The sequence below is a fragment of the Primulina huaijiensis genome, chromosome 10 (assembly GCF_012295235.1).
Source record: "Primulina huaijiensis isolate GDHJ02 chromosome 10, ASM1229523v2, whole genome shotgun sequence".
NCBI classification, from domain to species: Eukaryota; Viridiplantae; Streptophyta; class Magnoliopsida; order Lamiales; family Gesneriaceae; genus Primulina; species Primulina huaijiensis.
Genome location: NC_133315.1, coordinates 13,320,673 through 13,333,851, shown reverse-complemented (window position 1 = coordinate 13,333,851; position 13,179 = coordinate 13,320,673). Strand labels below are relative to the sequence as shown.

General features: G+C 35.4%; 1 protein-coding gene across 1 annotated transcript in view; it reads left to right on the top strand.

The window, feature by feature from the left end:
• The first annotated feature begins 273 nt into the window (after positions 1-273).
• LOC140986206 (uncharacterized) overlaps positions 274-13,179 on the top strand; it is a 28,476-nt gene continuing 15,570 nt past the window's right edge. The window contains exons 1-9 of the mRNA XM_073454276.1: positions 274-633; positions 1,521-1,663; positions 2,207-2,296; positions 4,230-4,292; positions 5,053-5,139; positions 5,273-5,422; positions 5,513-5,673; positions 11,099-11,333; positions 12,814-12,924. Of these exons, the coding sequence (XP_073310377.1) occupies positions 369-633; positions 1,521-1,663; positions 2,207-2,296; positions 4,230-4,292; positions 5,053-5,139; positions 5,273-5,422; positions 5,513-5,673; positions 11,099-11,333; positions 12,814-12,924 (1,305 nt within the window). The 5' untranslated portion in view covers positions 274-368. The remainder of the gene's footprint in view (positions 634-1,520; positions 1,664-2,206; positions 2,297-4,229; positions 4,293-5,052; positions 5,140-5,272; positions 5,423-5,512; positions 5,674-11,098; positions 11,334-12,813; positions 12,925-13,179) is intronic.

Genomic DNA, 13,179 nt, shown 5'->3' with positions numbered 1-13,179 from the left:
TGATTAAAATTACAAAATGGAAAAAAAAAAACGATAACGAACTCCGACTGTATTTGACAACGTAATTGACTAAAATCTCAAAAAGACATGATCAAAATGTAATTTTCAAACAAAATCAATGCCAAAAAGAAAATATGGAAGATAAAATCTGTGAAGATATTTTATATATATAAAGTAATTTGTATGTTCGGTATTAAGAAATTTCATATAACAAAATTTAAAATTGTATTAAAATTTAATTACAAAACATATAACAGCCAAGTGTTCCGATTAGACTTGAATTATCTTCACAGGGTTTATCCCAGAAACCCTAGCCCCACTCGATGCATCTAGATGCAAAATCCTAAAATCTGCTAATTCCTTGTAATATGACGAAGATTTACGGTACGGGGGTGTACGATTTCCGGCGCCACCGGGTGGCGGAGTACCCAGAGTCTGTGGACGCCTCGCAGCCGCACGAGTCCGACAAGGGACCCAACTTGTCTGGTTCCATTACTCTCAGTGAGATACAAAGGGACCGTTTAACCAAAATAGCGGCTGCCAATTGGGCGGTAAACGTGGACTCAGGCCTCAAGAAGCCCTTCAGCGAAGAGCTTGTCAAAGAAATATACTCTTCTGAGTTAACCGTCAAAGGTAATTTGACTCGGTACAGTTCATGCGCGGTTTATTGCTGGCTGTTTCTCATGCAGAGGCATGAAGATTACTTTTTGGGATAACAAAATTTACCGTTTGTAAAAGGGAGCTAGACTGGTATATTATTATGATCATTTTAGCCACGAATGGTTGTAACTTTTTCATTTGGATGCAGTTTCATATAAGACTGCTGAAATATGATATTTTTTGTTTCATGTGTTTCTGTCACTGCTTCAAATACTCTACTTTGTTAACTGACTATTTAGTTTACTCTTTGTTTGTTTTCTTATATATTATAAAAGCACCATGTGTGCTTTTTTTGAGGAAATAGATTAGGTGAAGCAAAAACTAATTGCGAGACATGGAAATTCTTAGAGCAAATACTACTGAGAAGAACCGTAGAATGTGGTCTCTACTTCATTTGGTTGTTTTGCATTTTTAAATGGGTAAAAGGAATTGTTGAGTGCGATCCCAAATTGTACAAAGTATTTGATGAGAATTTGCAATTACCAGTGTTCCATAAAATACATTTTCTTTAAAAGTTTGATTTCGTTTTCTTTCGTTTACGTTTTCAAACATATTTCGTGGCCTTTTAAAAGAAATGTTGTTCAATAATTTGTTGACACATTTCTCATTTCCCAGAGCCCAAAATTTAGGCCTCCTCTGCTGGAACTGTACAATTGAAATATGTTGAACTTCTAACATATTTCACTGTACCCTGGCCCCTGGGGTAGTGTTGTGCCATTTTTATGGATGTTTTAACTTTTAACTTTTAAGTACAAATTATAAGTTTTCCTGTAATCAGATACTCATGTCTGTGCATTGACTAGCCATAGTTATTGTGTTGTTATATAATGATTATAACATTAATTATTTTTTGAACTTAGGAGGTAGAATGCCAGTACCACTGCAGAGAGTTATGGTATTGGAAGTGAGTCAATACTTGGAGAATTATCTGTGGCCAAACTTTGATCCTGAGACTGCTTCTTTTGAGCATGTGATGTCGATGATACTTATGGTTAATGAGAAGGTACATATATAGGGATTTCTTTGTTGATACATCATTTTGGTTAACCATTTGTACAATCATTGAACATTTTTTGCAGACACGTCCTGGATGTAAAACAATTTTAACGAGTTGTGTGTACACGATTCCATTTTAAGAAATAGTGTTAAAATAATATTTTTGCTAGCAGTACATAGGTGAACTTTATTGATGTCCATAGTGCGATGGACATTTACTTTGATAACGGGAATACAAGAGTTAATTTGGAAGAATGTGGCATCTCCGGCAGAAGTGTTTTGGTTGAACTGCAAGTATTGGGTATAATGTATTCACTTGTCCAGATAATTTTTTTCCCTTTCTTTTTTTCCTGGAGCGGGGAATGAGTCTCGACTCTCGAATAAGGTTCTATTTGGCTGCCGGATTATAATTTCATTTGTGACATGCCCCTTTTAACTCTGACATGCATTAGGCCAAGATGAGATTCTTAGGCTTGTAAGAAGGAAAACATGCCTTGTCCATGATCCTTGGTTAGGAAGGACTTGAACATTTTACACTTTAAACTTGCAGTTTCGAGAAAATATGGCTGCTTGGATATGCTTCTATAATAGGAAGGAAATGTTTAAAGCATTCATTGAGAGGGTACTTCGGTTGAAAGAGGTATGCTGCACTTATAACTTAAAAAAAATGTTTTATTTTCCTGATTTTTCATTCATTATACCAATATTTTCAGTGTGATGGTATGTTGATTGATCTTTTAATTTTGTATTTTGTTACTTTTTTCGGCTACATCCAATGAAAATTTAATTCCGTCAATATCTTATACCAAAATGCTGTGAATTTACATGATAGTTATAATCTATAGATTCTTTGTGATTTTTGCATATGATGCACCTACTAGGAGAAAATGTTGGAGATGGTTTTATGTGCTTTATAATATATGTTTACTCAGTTTATTAGCCAATAAAATCCTACAAAACACTTGTATCTTAGTTGGAAATTGGAATAGTGGTTTTTGAAATGAGAGGCAGGAGTATGTACGATGAGTAGGTTGAACAATTGGTCTGAGAAAGACATGGATTTGCATAGAAAGGCACGCTTTTTCTGTCCAACATCTAAAACCTCTCTCCAGACAGTCTAGCCTTTTCTAAGCTAAGTAACAATGACATATTTTCTCCTCTTCAGCAATAGGGGCTATGATGTAAGGATGATGATAAAAAAATCAGAAGACCTATTAGAGAATACCTCACCCCTTCTAATCATCCTCCCAAAACCATCACCCACTGTCCAATTAACATGCTTTTTGAATATGTTGTGTAAAACTCTAATTGCTTTCCAGGAACACGTAAAAGAAATTCTTTGGGAATCCCCAGCCTTCAGTCCCGCAAAAGTCACCCTATATTTTGATGGCTATAATCCTATGTCAAAACGAGTTCTCGTTTGAGGGTAAACTCTACAGCCATTCGCAAAGTAGCGCTTTCCATGAACATGTAAAAGACACTCTTGAATTTGTTGTGTAAAACTCTAACTGCTTTCCGTGAACACGTAAAAGACATTTTTTGGGCATCCCCGGCCTTCAATCCTGCCAAATTCACCCTATATTTTTATGGCTATAATCCTATGCCAAAACGAGTTTTCGTCTGAGGGTAAACTCTACAGCCATTCACAAAGCAGCACTTCAGTGCAAGCATGGAAATTCGTTATACCCAAATCTGAATTCTCCTTGTTTTTTTTTTTTTTTGCTTTGCAAACTTGTCTCCCATTATCCATATTACTGGATTTTGACTCATCTTAGCTTCTCCAAAGAATATTTTCCGTAAAAATTTCTGTTTTAACTATCACACTACAAGGCATCTGAACATGGATCTTCAATTCATCCTCAAACCAACTAACAGTATTAGTTGCAAAACATCATTGAACTATCTCCACATATTGCTTAAATAGTTTGTGAATGAGCCAACGTGTGGTCAAAATGCGTATGTTATTTTGTTACTTTTTATCTGTTGTACTAGTGGACCAGTAGTTTTGAGTGCATGACTTCCAAAATCTGCTGCACTATGGAGAAATTCCTGTAATTGCACCTTCATCATAAAAGCTACTTATCTTGAGGTATAAAGATGCCTTTACCGGTGGTGTTGAAGCTGCATTGTTAGATAGGATAACTTGGTAATTGCGCTATTGAAGTTGCATTGTTAGATAGGATAACTTGGTAATTGCGTTATTGAAGCTGCATCTTTTATAAGCTTTCCTTACCCTCTGTTGGTATCCTTTCTTCTGAAAATGTAGTTTGCCTTTGGAACTGCCAGCTTTTTCTTACCCGACGCTTTTTCATGTTTTTTAGTTGCCTACTCTGGTATCTGCTTCCTTTTTTAGTTGCCTACTCTGGTATCTGCTTCCTTTTCTTTTACTTTTGTGGTCATGAGTCTTTGTGGCCATCATACTGTAGCTGTGCTCGTCTTAATTCCCTAAATTTGGTATGTGGACAAAGAGGCAGTCATCGTAAATGCATTTCTTAATATAAATCTGAAACCTGCAGTTTTTTGCTTCCTGATCAGGTAGAAAAAAGTTATAATATGCTAATGTATGCTTGCAGGGAAGAGTCCTAACTGTTGCAGAGAAGACAAATTATCTACTTTTTATGATAAATGCCTTTCAGGTATTGTGTTCTTTGATATTTTCTTTCCTTCCGAAATCTGCGTTGCAATTCACTTCCTGTTATTTCTGAACTTGATTTCATGCTAATGAGTGAAGTCCTGTTTGAAATGACTTCTTCTCTAATTGTTTCTCACAATTAATTTTTGTTTTATACTTTGATTCTTGAATTTTGGATGTTTTTGTAAATATGATGAGTCGAAATTTATGGTGTTTATTTAATTGAATTTGTGGCTAAGCATTATGAATCGTTTACTTACTCACTTTAAAAGGGGCTGTGTTTTATTTTTTTCTTTTGTTAGATTGCTGTTTTATACCCTACTATGCTTTAAACTACCTGTTCACCATCTTGACTATAAACATATTTTGAACGTCTAAACAAATCTCATATTGCTCTCTCTTATGTCAACCTCAAGGGATGTGTGTAGTATTTAACATTTATCTTTGACCACAATATTACTTTGAACTAAATTTTTCATTATTTCCGAGAAACATGCTATTATTATAATTATGTTATACACTCTAAAATATACAATGATTGAATTTTAAAATGATTTTGTCTAACTATTTCAGACATGATTAGGCATCTACAGTGAAAATATAATTTCCCAAAAATGAAACCAACATATATTATATTTTCCCAAAATATCTTCCGACAGTCTTCTCCCAAAACTCCTAAAACAAAACCAAACATTGTGATTATATTTCTTGTAAAATGAAAATAATTCTAATGCTTGCCATTTTCTGTTGCATAACGATGATAGAGTCTTGAAGATGAAATTGTAAGTGAAAAGATTATGAGATTAGCGAGTCTTGAGTGCTGGCATAGCCTTTCATATGGCCGTTTTCAGGTATGCTCTGTTATATTGTTTTGACTGACTTGGGGAAAGGGGTCACATAAGATTTTCAACTTTTTTAATAAATTCAATGATATTTTATAATTTTATCATGTGTTCTGCTTGTCTGTGTTTCAATGGGCAATAGATGGAACTTTGTCTTAATGAATCTTTAATCAAGAAATGGAGGAGAATTGCAAAGCGGGCAAAGGATGCAGCTAAACGAGGGGAACCTTTTGATCCCACAACAATGGTAGAAGCAAGATTCTTGCGTAACCTCATTGAGGAGTTTCTAGAAGTATGCCTTGCTCTGTATCTTTTGTGATCTTTGATTGAATATTCAAAATACGAGTAATGCAATTGTCTCTTCTGTCAACTTGATTGTCAGGTACTTGATTCTGAGGTTTTTCCTACTAAACAACGAAATGATAAGGATAACGAGCTGGTTGATATAACTGGGATGAATGAAGGGGATGGCGCCAGTATTTTATATTGTGAGAGGTTTATGGAGTTCCTTATTGATCTGTTGAGCCAACTACCAACTAGAAGGTATTGTTTCACAGTGGAATGTTTCTATCATATAAGTTTCCCCCTTCATCAGGCTTGATAGAAATGATTGCGCTGATCTTAATTTAATAGCAACCCGTATTTTCTCCAGTTGGATTGGATGAGTGGACTAAATCAAATAATTGTTTTGAAAACTCCATGTCATTTGTAAAAGAGAATGTAAAAATAATGAATCGTTATTTTATTTCCTATTGTGCTTGATATCGCTAAGACACGTTGGGGGCCAGTACCTTTCAGATTTGAAAACGCGTGGATGACACATCCACAATTCAAAAAACTTGTCGATATTTGGTGGAACAAAGAGGGAAACCAAGGGTGGGAGGGATACAAATTCATGCACAAACTAAAGGTGTTAAAGGCTGAGGTCTCCAAATGGAATAAAGAAGTGTTTGGGAACGTGGGAGTGAGAATTCAAGACTTAAGCGACAAGATTAAACAACTGGATAGGCGTGAGGCAGAGGGATTATGGTCGGGAGAGTTACACGCCGAAAGGAAGGAAGCAAAGTGTGAGCTGGAAGAATTGTCCTTTAAACAATTTCAACTCAACAGCCAAAAAGCAAAATGTTTATGGCTCAAAGATGGGGACCAGAATTCCCATTTTTTCCACTCTTTATTGAACAAAAGAAGGAACAGAGCACTGATAGATAGATTGGAATTAAATGACGGCAGAGTGATTACGGACAGAGGCCAAATTGAACAAGAAATTTTGGAATTCTATGCGGCTTTGTTCAGGAAGATGGGAAGTGATGGAGCGAATTTTGAGGAGGAAGGGAGAGGCCTTCACGGTATAGACTGGAATCCTATACAGAGGACATACGCAGATGAGTTGGAAAAACCATTTGACGAGGCAGAAATTAAGAAGGCTGTGTTCGAATGCGATGGTAATAAAGCTCCGGGACCGGATGGATTCACAATGGCATTTTTTCAGAAAAATTGGGATACAGTGAGGGAGGATTTGTTAAAGGTGTTTGCTGAATTTTTTAATAATGGGATTGTCAATAGAATCACGAATGAAACGTACATATGTATCATCCCAAAAATAAAATATGCAAGACGGATCAAAGATTTCAAACCAATCAGCTTGACTACGAGTTTGTACAAGATTTTGGCTAAGGTTTTGACTACGCGACTGAAAAAGGTCATGTGTGATACCATTGCGGAGAATCAGTCTGCTTTCATTAAAGGTATACAGATATTGGATTGTTGCCTCATAGCGAATGAAATTGTTGAGGAATATCGACGGAACAGAAAAAAGGGTTGGCTCCTCAAAATTGACTTGGAGAAAGCTTACGACAACGTCGACAGCCAATTTTTAGATTTTGTGATGTTTAAAAAAGGATTTGGAGATAGATGGAGGAGGTGGATAAGAGGATGTGTATCTAATGTGAACTTTTCGATTTTTATCAATGGAAAACCACGTGGGAAAATTAAAGGAGAGAGAGGATTACGACAAGGTGATCCATTATCACCATTTCTGTTCAATATTGTCGTTGATGTGCTGGGGAGGATGATAGACAAGGCAAGGGAGGATAAAAAGGTCAGGGGGCTTGAAGTTGGGAAACATAAAATTGAAATATCACATTTACAATTCGCGGATGATACCCTTTTCTTCGCAAAAACCAGAGAAGATGTGATGGCAATTGTGGATTTAATAAAACTATTTGGAACCAACTCAGGGCTGAAAATAAATTTGGGAAAAAGCGTGGTTTTGGGATTGACTTGCTTGGATGATAAAGTAGACGATATAGCAATAACTTGTGGGTGCAAAAAAGGAATCTGGCCAATCAAATATCTTGGATTACCTTTGGGAGGAAATCCCACAAAGCTGGATTTTTGGGAACCGGTTCTTTCTAAAATGCATACCAAATTAGCAAGCTGGAAAAAATCATTCCTATCAAGGGGGGGAAGATTCATCTTGATAAAATCAGTCTTATGCGCTATGCCATCATACTTCATGTCATTGTTTAAGGTTCCGAATAGTGTGGCAAACTCAATGGAAAAAATCATGAGGGACTTTCTATGGGATGGTGCTGACGGTGAAAACCATTGCCATGTGGTTAGATGGAAGCAAGTATGCAAACCAAAGGAAAAAGGAGGGTTGGGGATGGGAAATGTTTGTCTAAGGAATAGGGCTTTACTTGGTAAGTGGTGGTGGAGATGTTCAGTTGAAAAAGAAACATTGTGGAAAAAAGTGATTAGGAGTATATACGGCTTACAGGACAACGGGTGGGATTTGGGTTTGGCGGAGAAGGGGACATTCAGAAGCCCTTGGAAAAGTATATCTCGTTCCTACCAGGCTTTCCATCAACTAGTTAGGGGGGTGCCAAAACGAGGTAATTTAATTCGATTCTGGGAGGATGTTTGGGAGGGTGAGTTATCGTTTAAATTACGTTTTCCATCTTTGTTTCGAATTTCCAGTCTTGTTAACAAACCAATTAGTCATTTCGTACAAATCGTCATTCTTGGGGGTAGTTCAACTTTTATTTGGGATGTGAGATTTCGAAGAGATTTTACAGAGGGTGAGCTTCTTGAGTTTACAAATCTGTTGACAGTTTTAGATAGAGTCAAATTGCAGGAAGGGGCTAATGACATTAGAGTGTGGTTGGGGGACGCTTCGGGGATTTTCTCGGTGAAATCTTTTTACGATTCTTTCTTTCAAAACTCTTGCTCTACATTTTTTAATTTTCACAAAAGCATTTGGAAAGTTCCTGTCCCACAGAAGATCAGGATTTTTTCATGGATCGTTACCTTGGGAAAGTTACCGACATGTGATTACGTGCAGAGAAGGTGGAAGAATTGTGCTTTACGACCACAGTGGTGTTGCCTATGTCGAAAACATGAAGAAAGTCAAGATCATATACTGTTACATTGTTCATTCGCAGCAGGTATTTGGAATAAAGTGCTAACAGAGCTGGAATTTCAATGGGCTGTGCCAAGACAAGCAAAAGATTTATTTCATGACAACTCGTGGTATCCGTTTGAGAGAAAATTCAGAGAGTTTTGGTTTATTATCATTCATGGCATATTGTGGACAATTTGGTTGGAAAGGAACAAGAGGATATTTGAAGATGTTTCGGAGTCAACTGATCAAGTGTGGGAGAGAGTTAAATTGAGGGTCGCCACTTGGACTGTCAATATTCTTCAATATTATCATCTAAGTGTTTCCGATATGTGTAGGGATTGGAAATTAGTATGGTCTTGAGTTTTGTGTTTTGTTGCGATTAAACAGGTTTATTCTAAAACTGTATTGTAAGATTGTAGCGGATTACTCATCCGCACATATGATGTAACTAATTCCTAAATTAATAAAATTTTTTTCTAATAAAAAAAAAAAAATTTAATTTCTGCGCTTAGGGTAGACCCTATTATGCAAATGAATAAAAACCTTGGTACACTCATCGGTCAATTTCAGAATACATTCGATTGCTAGTTCGGGTCATGTGAAGTGAAAAAATGGTGTATGGAAATTCTTTGCTTCTCATCCCAAGTATGTTTCATCTGGATCCTATACTAGCCAAGATATGACTACTGTTAGAGACTAAAACTATTAAATATCAGCACCTTGTGTACAACTAATTTTTATTGTGATGAAGGGGTAAGTTTTCTTGGGTTTTATCTAATGTTCGAGTTACACTTCCCTTCCCCAGAAGATATTTTTTTATAAATCACCTCTTCAACAGCTTACACATCACATGAGGTGATTGTTGACACAATATTAAACCCAATCATCAGTGAAAGTCATAAGTTTGAGTCTCACATCCAGCCATTGATAAAAATGAGTCTAACCTACGCAGTTTTTAAAAAATGGTCTTGTGCATGTCGCAGGCATGTTAGAAACCATAAATGTTGAATTTCTCACCTGTCTGACTGTTGAATCTTTTGGAGGTGGTGGTGGTAGTTCATTAAATCTTGGGCAAGATGGTTCCAATTCACTTTTTGAGATTTGAATGATGATTCTTCATTAATGCACATTGAATTGAGAAAGAATCATTAGTGAAATTCCCAATTTTTATTTAATGGTTGGAACTTGGAAGTTTGTATATAGATGTGAATGGCTGAATAGATTTATAATGACAGATCCACTTAATTTTCTTCCTTGGAAACATCCTGACCTGATTTTGGTGTTTCCTTCAGTTCATGTGTTATTTCCACAATAAAAAAATTAATTATGATGGGTTTGAAAATGATGCCTGGAGTGCTGGTTTATGTATTATTTATTCGATTTTCAGTTGTTTCGATATAAAATCCTTTAGTTGTATGGAAATAGGAGAACAATTACTATACTCTTAGTTATTTGTGAGATATGTTGCATTGGATATTGAGTGTCCTTCCTATGTAAATTTACTCTGATGAGTTAGCTTCATTAATATTCACATTTACTGTATTGATGTGTCACAAGTTAATTTAACCGTTCTAGTGTGTTATGTTTATATTGGGGAATGATGTTTAATATCTTCAAAAGTAGGTGATATCTGGTCTGAGTTCTCCTTATGGCTCTTGTAGGATCAATGTGGGATATGATCAGCAAATGATATCAGATGTGTTATTTTCATTTGTTTACATTTTATGTGTAGGGTACACATTAAAAGTGTGAAAATAAACAATCTTTGTTAATTAGCAGTCTCAGGCAAACGGTTTCTTTTCAACCATCTAAATTATGCTTTCTTGAGGGTTAAATGGCGGGAACTTGGCTTTTATCAATTAATTTTTTGTTGTCTATAGTCAAGCTTGGCACATAAATATTCCATTGTGGTCATACATTGAGCTTGGATAGTCTGGAACTTAGAGCCTAATAGATACCCATCATTTTGTGCTTCCTTGAAATTGATTTTCTGTTGACTAGATCAATGGCTAGCCCATGAGAAACTGCTGGATGTGTTAACTGGCTGACTTGCCTTGATGTCATGAATGCTCTTCAATATTTTATACTGAAGTTGTGGCAGTTTTGTGAGCAGCATGTAAAGTTTTGTGGCAGTTTTTCATAATGATAATAATTTTGTACATTAATATCTTATTCCATCCACAAATCATCTCAATGACAAACTTATGACAATATGTTTAGCTTTTGTTTGTGAGAATGTAAATGTTGCAACGCTGTTCTGATACTATTTTATAATATTTACCGTGTTCTAATGATTTGGATTGAAATTTCCTGTACTACATGATATCTTGCAATTTTGGGACTCCCAACATTAGCTATATATTGCTCTTTAATCTATTACACTCCATTTTCAACATGGTGCTCCTATGTAAGTGGCATTTTGGGCCTTAAATGGCTGAATTTACTTTTTACTGCAGTGTTTCTGTCAAATACTTTTTCAACATCACATGATTTTCATAGTAATGTGTGTCTATTTACTTAGCAGTTCCATTATCCCGTTTTATTCTATTTCTTTTTTATGCTCAGATTAGTCAGGCCACTTGTTGCTGACGTTGCTGTTGTCTCCAAATGCCATTTAAGTACTTTGTATAAACATGAACAAGGGAAGCTCTTTGCGCAGTTGGTTGACTTACTACAGTACTATGAAGGTTTTGAGATTGATGATCAAAAAGGTAGACAAATGACTGACGATGAAGTCCTTCAAGCTCATTATAAGCGCCTTCAGGCTTTCCAAGTTTTTGCATTTAAAAAGATTCCAAAGGTATGCATGCATACTATGTGAATGGAAGGAATTGTTGTTATTTTTTCTGCCCCCAATGAGGCAAGAATAAGAGGGACGTCGCACATACAAATCGTTTGAAAGGAATTGTCATTGTAGGAAAAGTGGTTGAAATGTTTTAAAAAATTTGAGTAGTTGTATTGTCATCAGTTATAATTTTTTGTACTTAGCAATTACTCGATCATACAATTAGTAATAGAAACGGTCAGATGTTCAATATCCACGAGTTATAGGCATGTACAATTATTGAGAAAGGATCGTTGGGGAGCAACAATTGCTCTTATAGAAAGAGCTATCAGAAATTAGAGTTTGGATTATTTTGAAGTTTAAAATATTTGACTTAGACTTTTACCATTAGCTATAACACAAATCATACTAGTGAGTATTGTAATTGTGGAGATTACATGATATCTAATTTGAAAACTGACCTGTTCACGCTTAACACTGCACATCAATGAGATTTTATTGAGTTCCTTGGGTTTAGTAGGATTGCGATTGCGCAAGCCATCCTATTGAACCTCGTTTTTTCAAAGTTTGTTGTGTATAATAAGATTACGAATACAATAAAATTGAAAGTATAAAACTTGCCATTAGACTCTATTTCCAATCACCAAATCCCAATCCCAACATTGAATCAAAAGCAGCAGCAGCATCAATGTTGTGTTCTTTCTTTGTTTCCCTTAATGTGTTGCTGCTGTTTAGAATTTTTTTTTCTTTTTTTTCTTCCCGGGTGTTTTGAAAGGGAAGACAACTTTTTGGTGTTTTATCACTTGTACATGGCTTGAAAGATGCATTTTCCTGAACCATTGTTACATTATTGAGGTCATCATCTTCATGTTTTTTAGATTGTTCTAGAAAGTGACAATCTTTTAATTTCAGCTAAAGCTTATAGTTGATGCAATGTTCCAAAAGTAGAGGAACATCCATTTAATTACGTCTTCAAAATGATTGATCTATATTAACTGATTGAGGAATTGTGTGTTGAATTGAGTCCGGGCTCCTGAAAATTGGACCTGAAAACTTCTTCAAAAAATCTTCGTGAATTGTGAACTATGAGAAAGTGACCTGTTTTGTCTTGTTCCATATAAATAGCATTATCATGCTGATAAGCAACATGCCTTTACAGCTTATAAGAGAAATTCCATTATCCAGTGAAGTCTTTATTCATATCACGAAGATGTGAAATACAATATACAATATATTATGTTGAAGTTCTTTTTGTGCTTAAATTTCATATATTTATGTGTGTTTTGATGATATATTGAATTATAAATTTAAGACCTCAATTCATGTATGTTGTTGTATCTTCTTGTCAACAAATCCTCAAAACAAGTTAAAAACATCTTAATATTGTCAATCCTGATTTGAACATGGATGCTCATGGAAAAAAACAAATCACTTCTTTTTTTATTTTGGGAAGATATACTCTTAAATGAATAAATATTTCATTTTCTTTTTGTAGTTGCGAGAACTTGCATTGGCCAACATCGGTGCTATTGATAGGCGTGCGAACCTGGCAAAAAAGCTCTCAGTACTTTCTCCTGAAGAGCTAAGAGATTTAGTCTGTGGTAAGGTTAGTATGGTTGCCAATCATCTCTCATGTCACATATCACCAAGTACAAGATTATCACTTCTTATTTTGTACAATCATCGGTAAGCTATCATAAAACAGATGGTAGTGTTGTTTATGCATTTTAATATATAAACTGCCCACCCAAGTGGTTTTTTTACATTTTTAACAGAAGTTGATGTTTGAATGAAAAAAGATGCTTCAAAAAGCACTTACACGACAAAAGAGGCTTCCGGGCTTTTTCTTCTCTTTATTTTT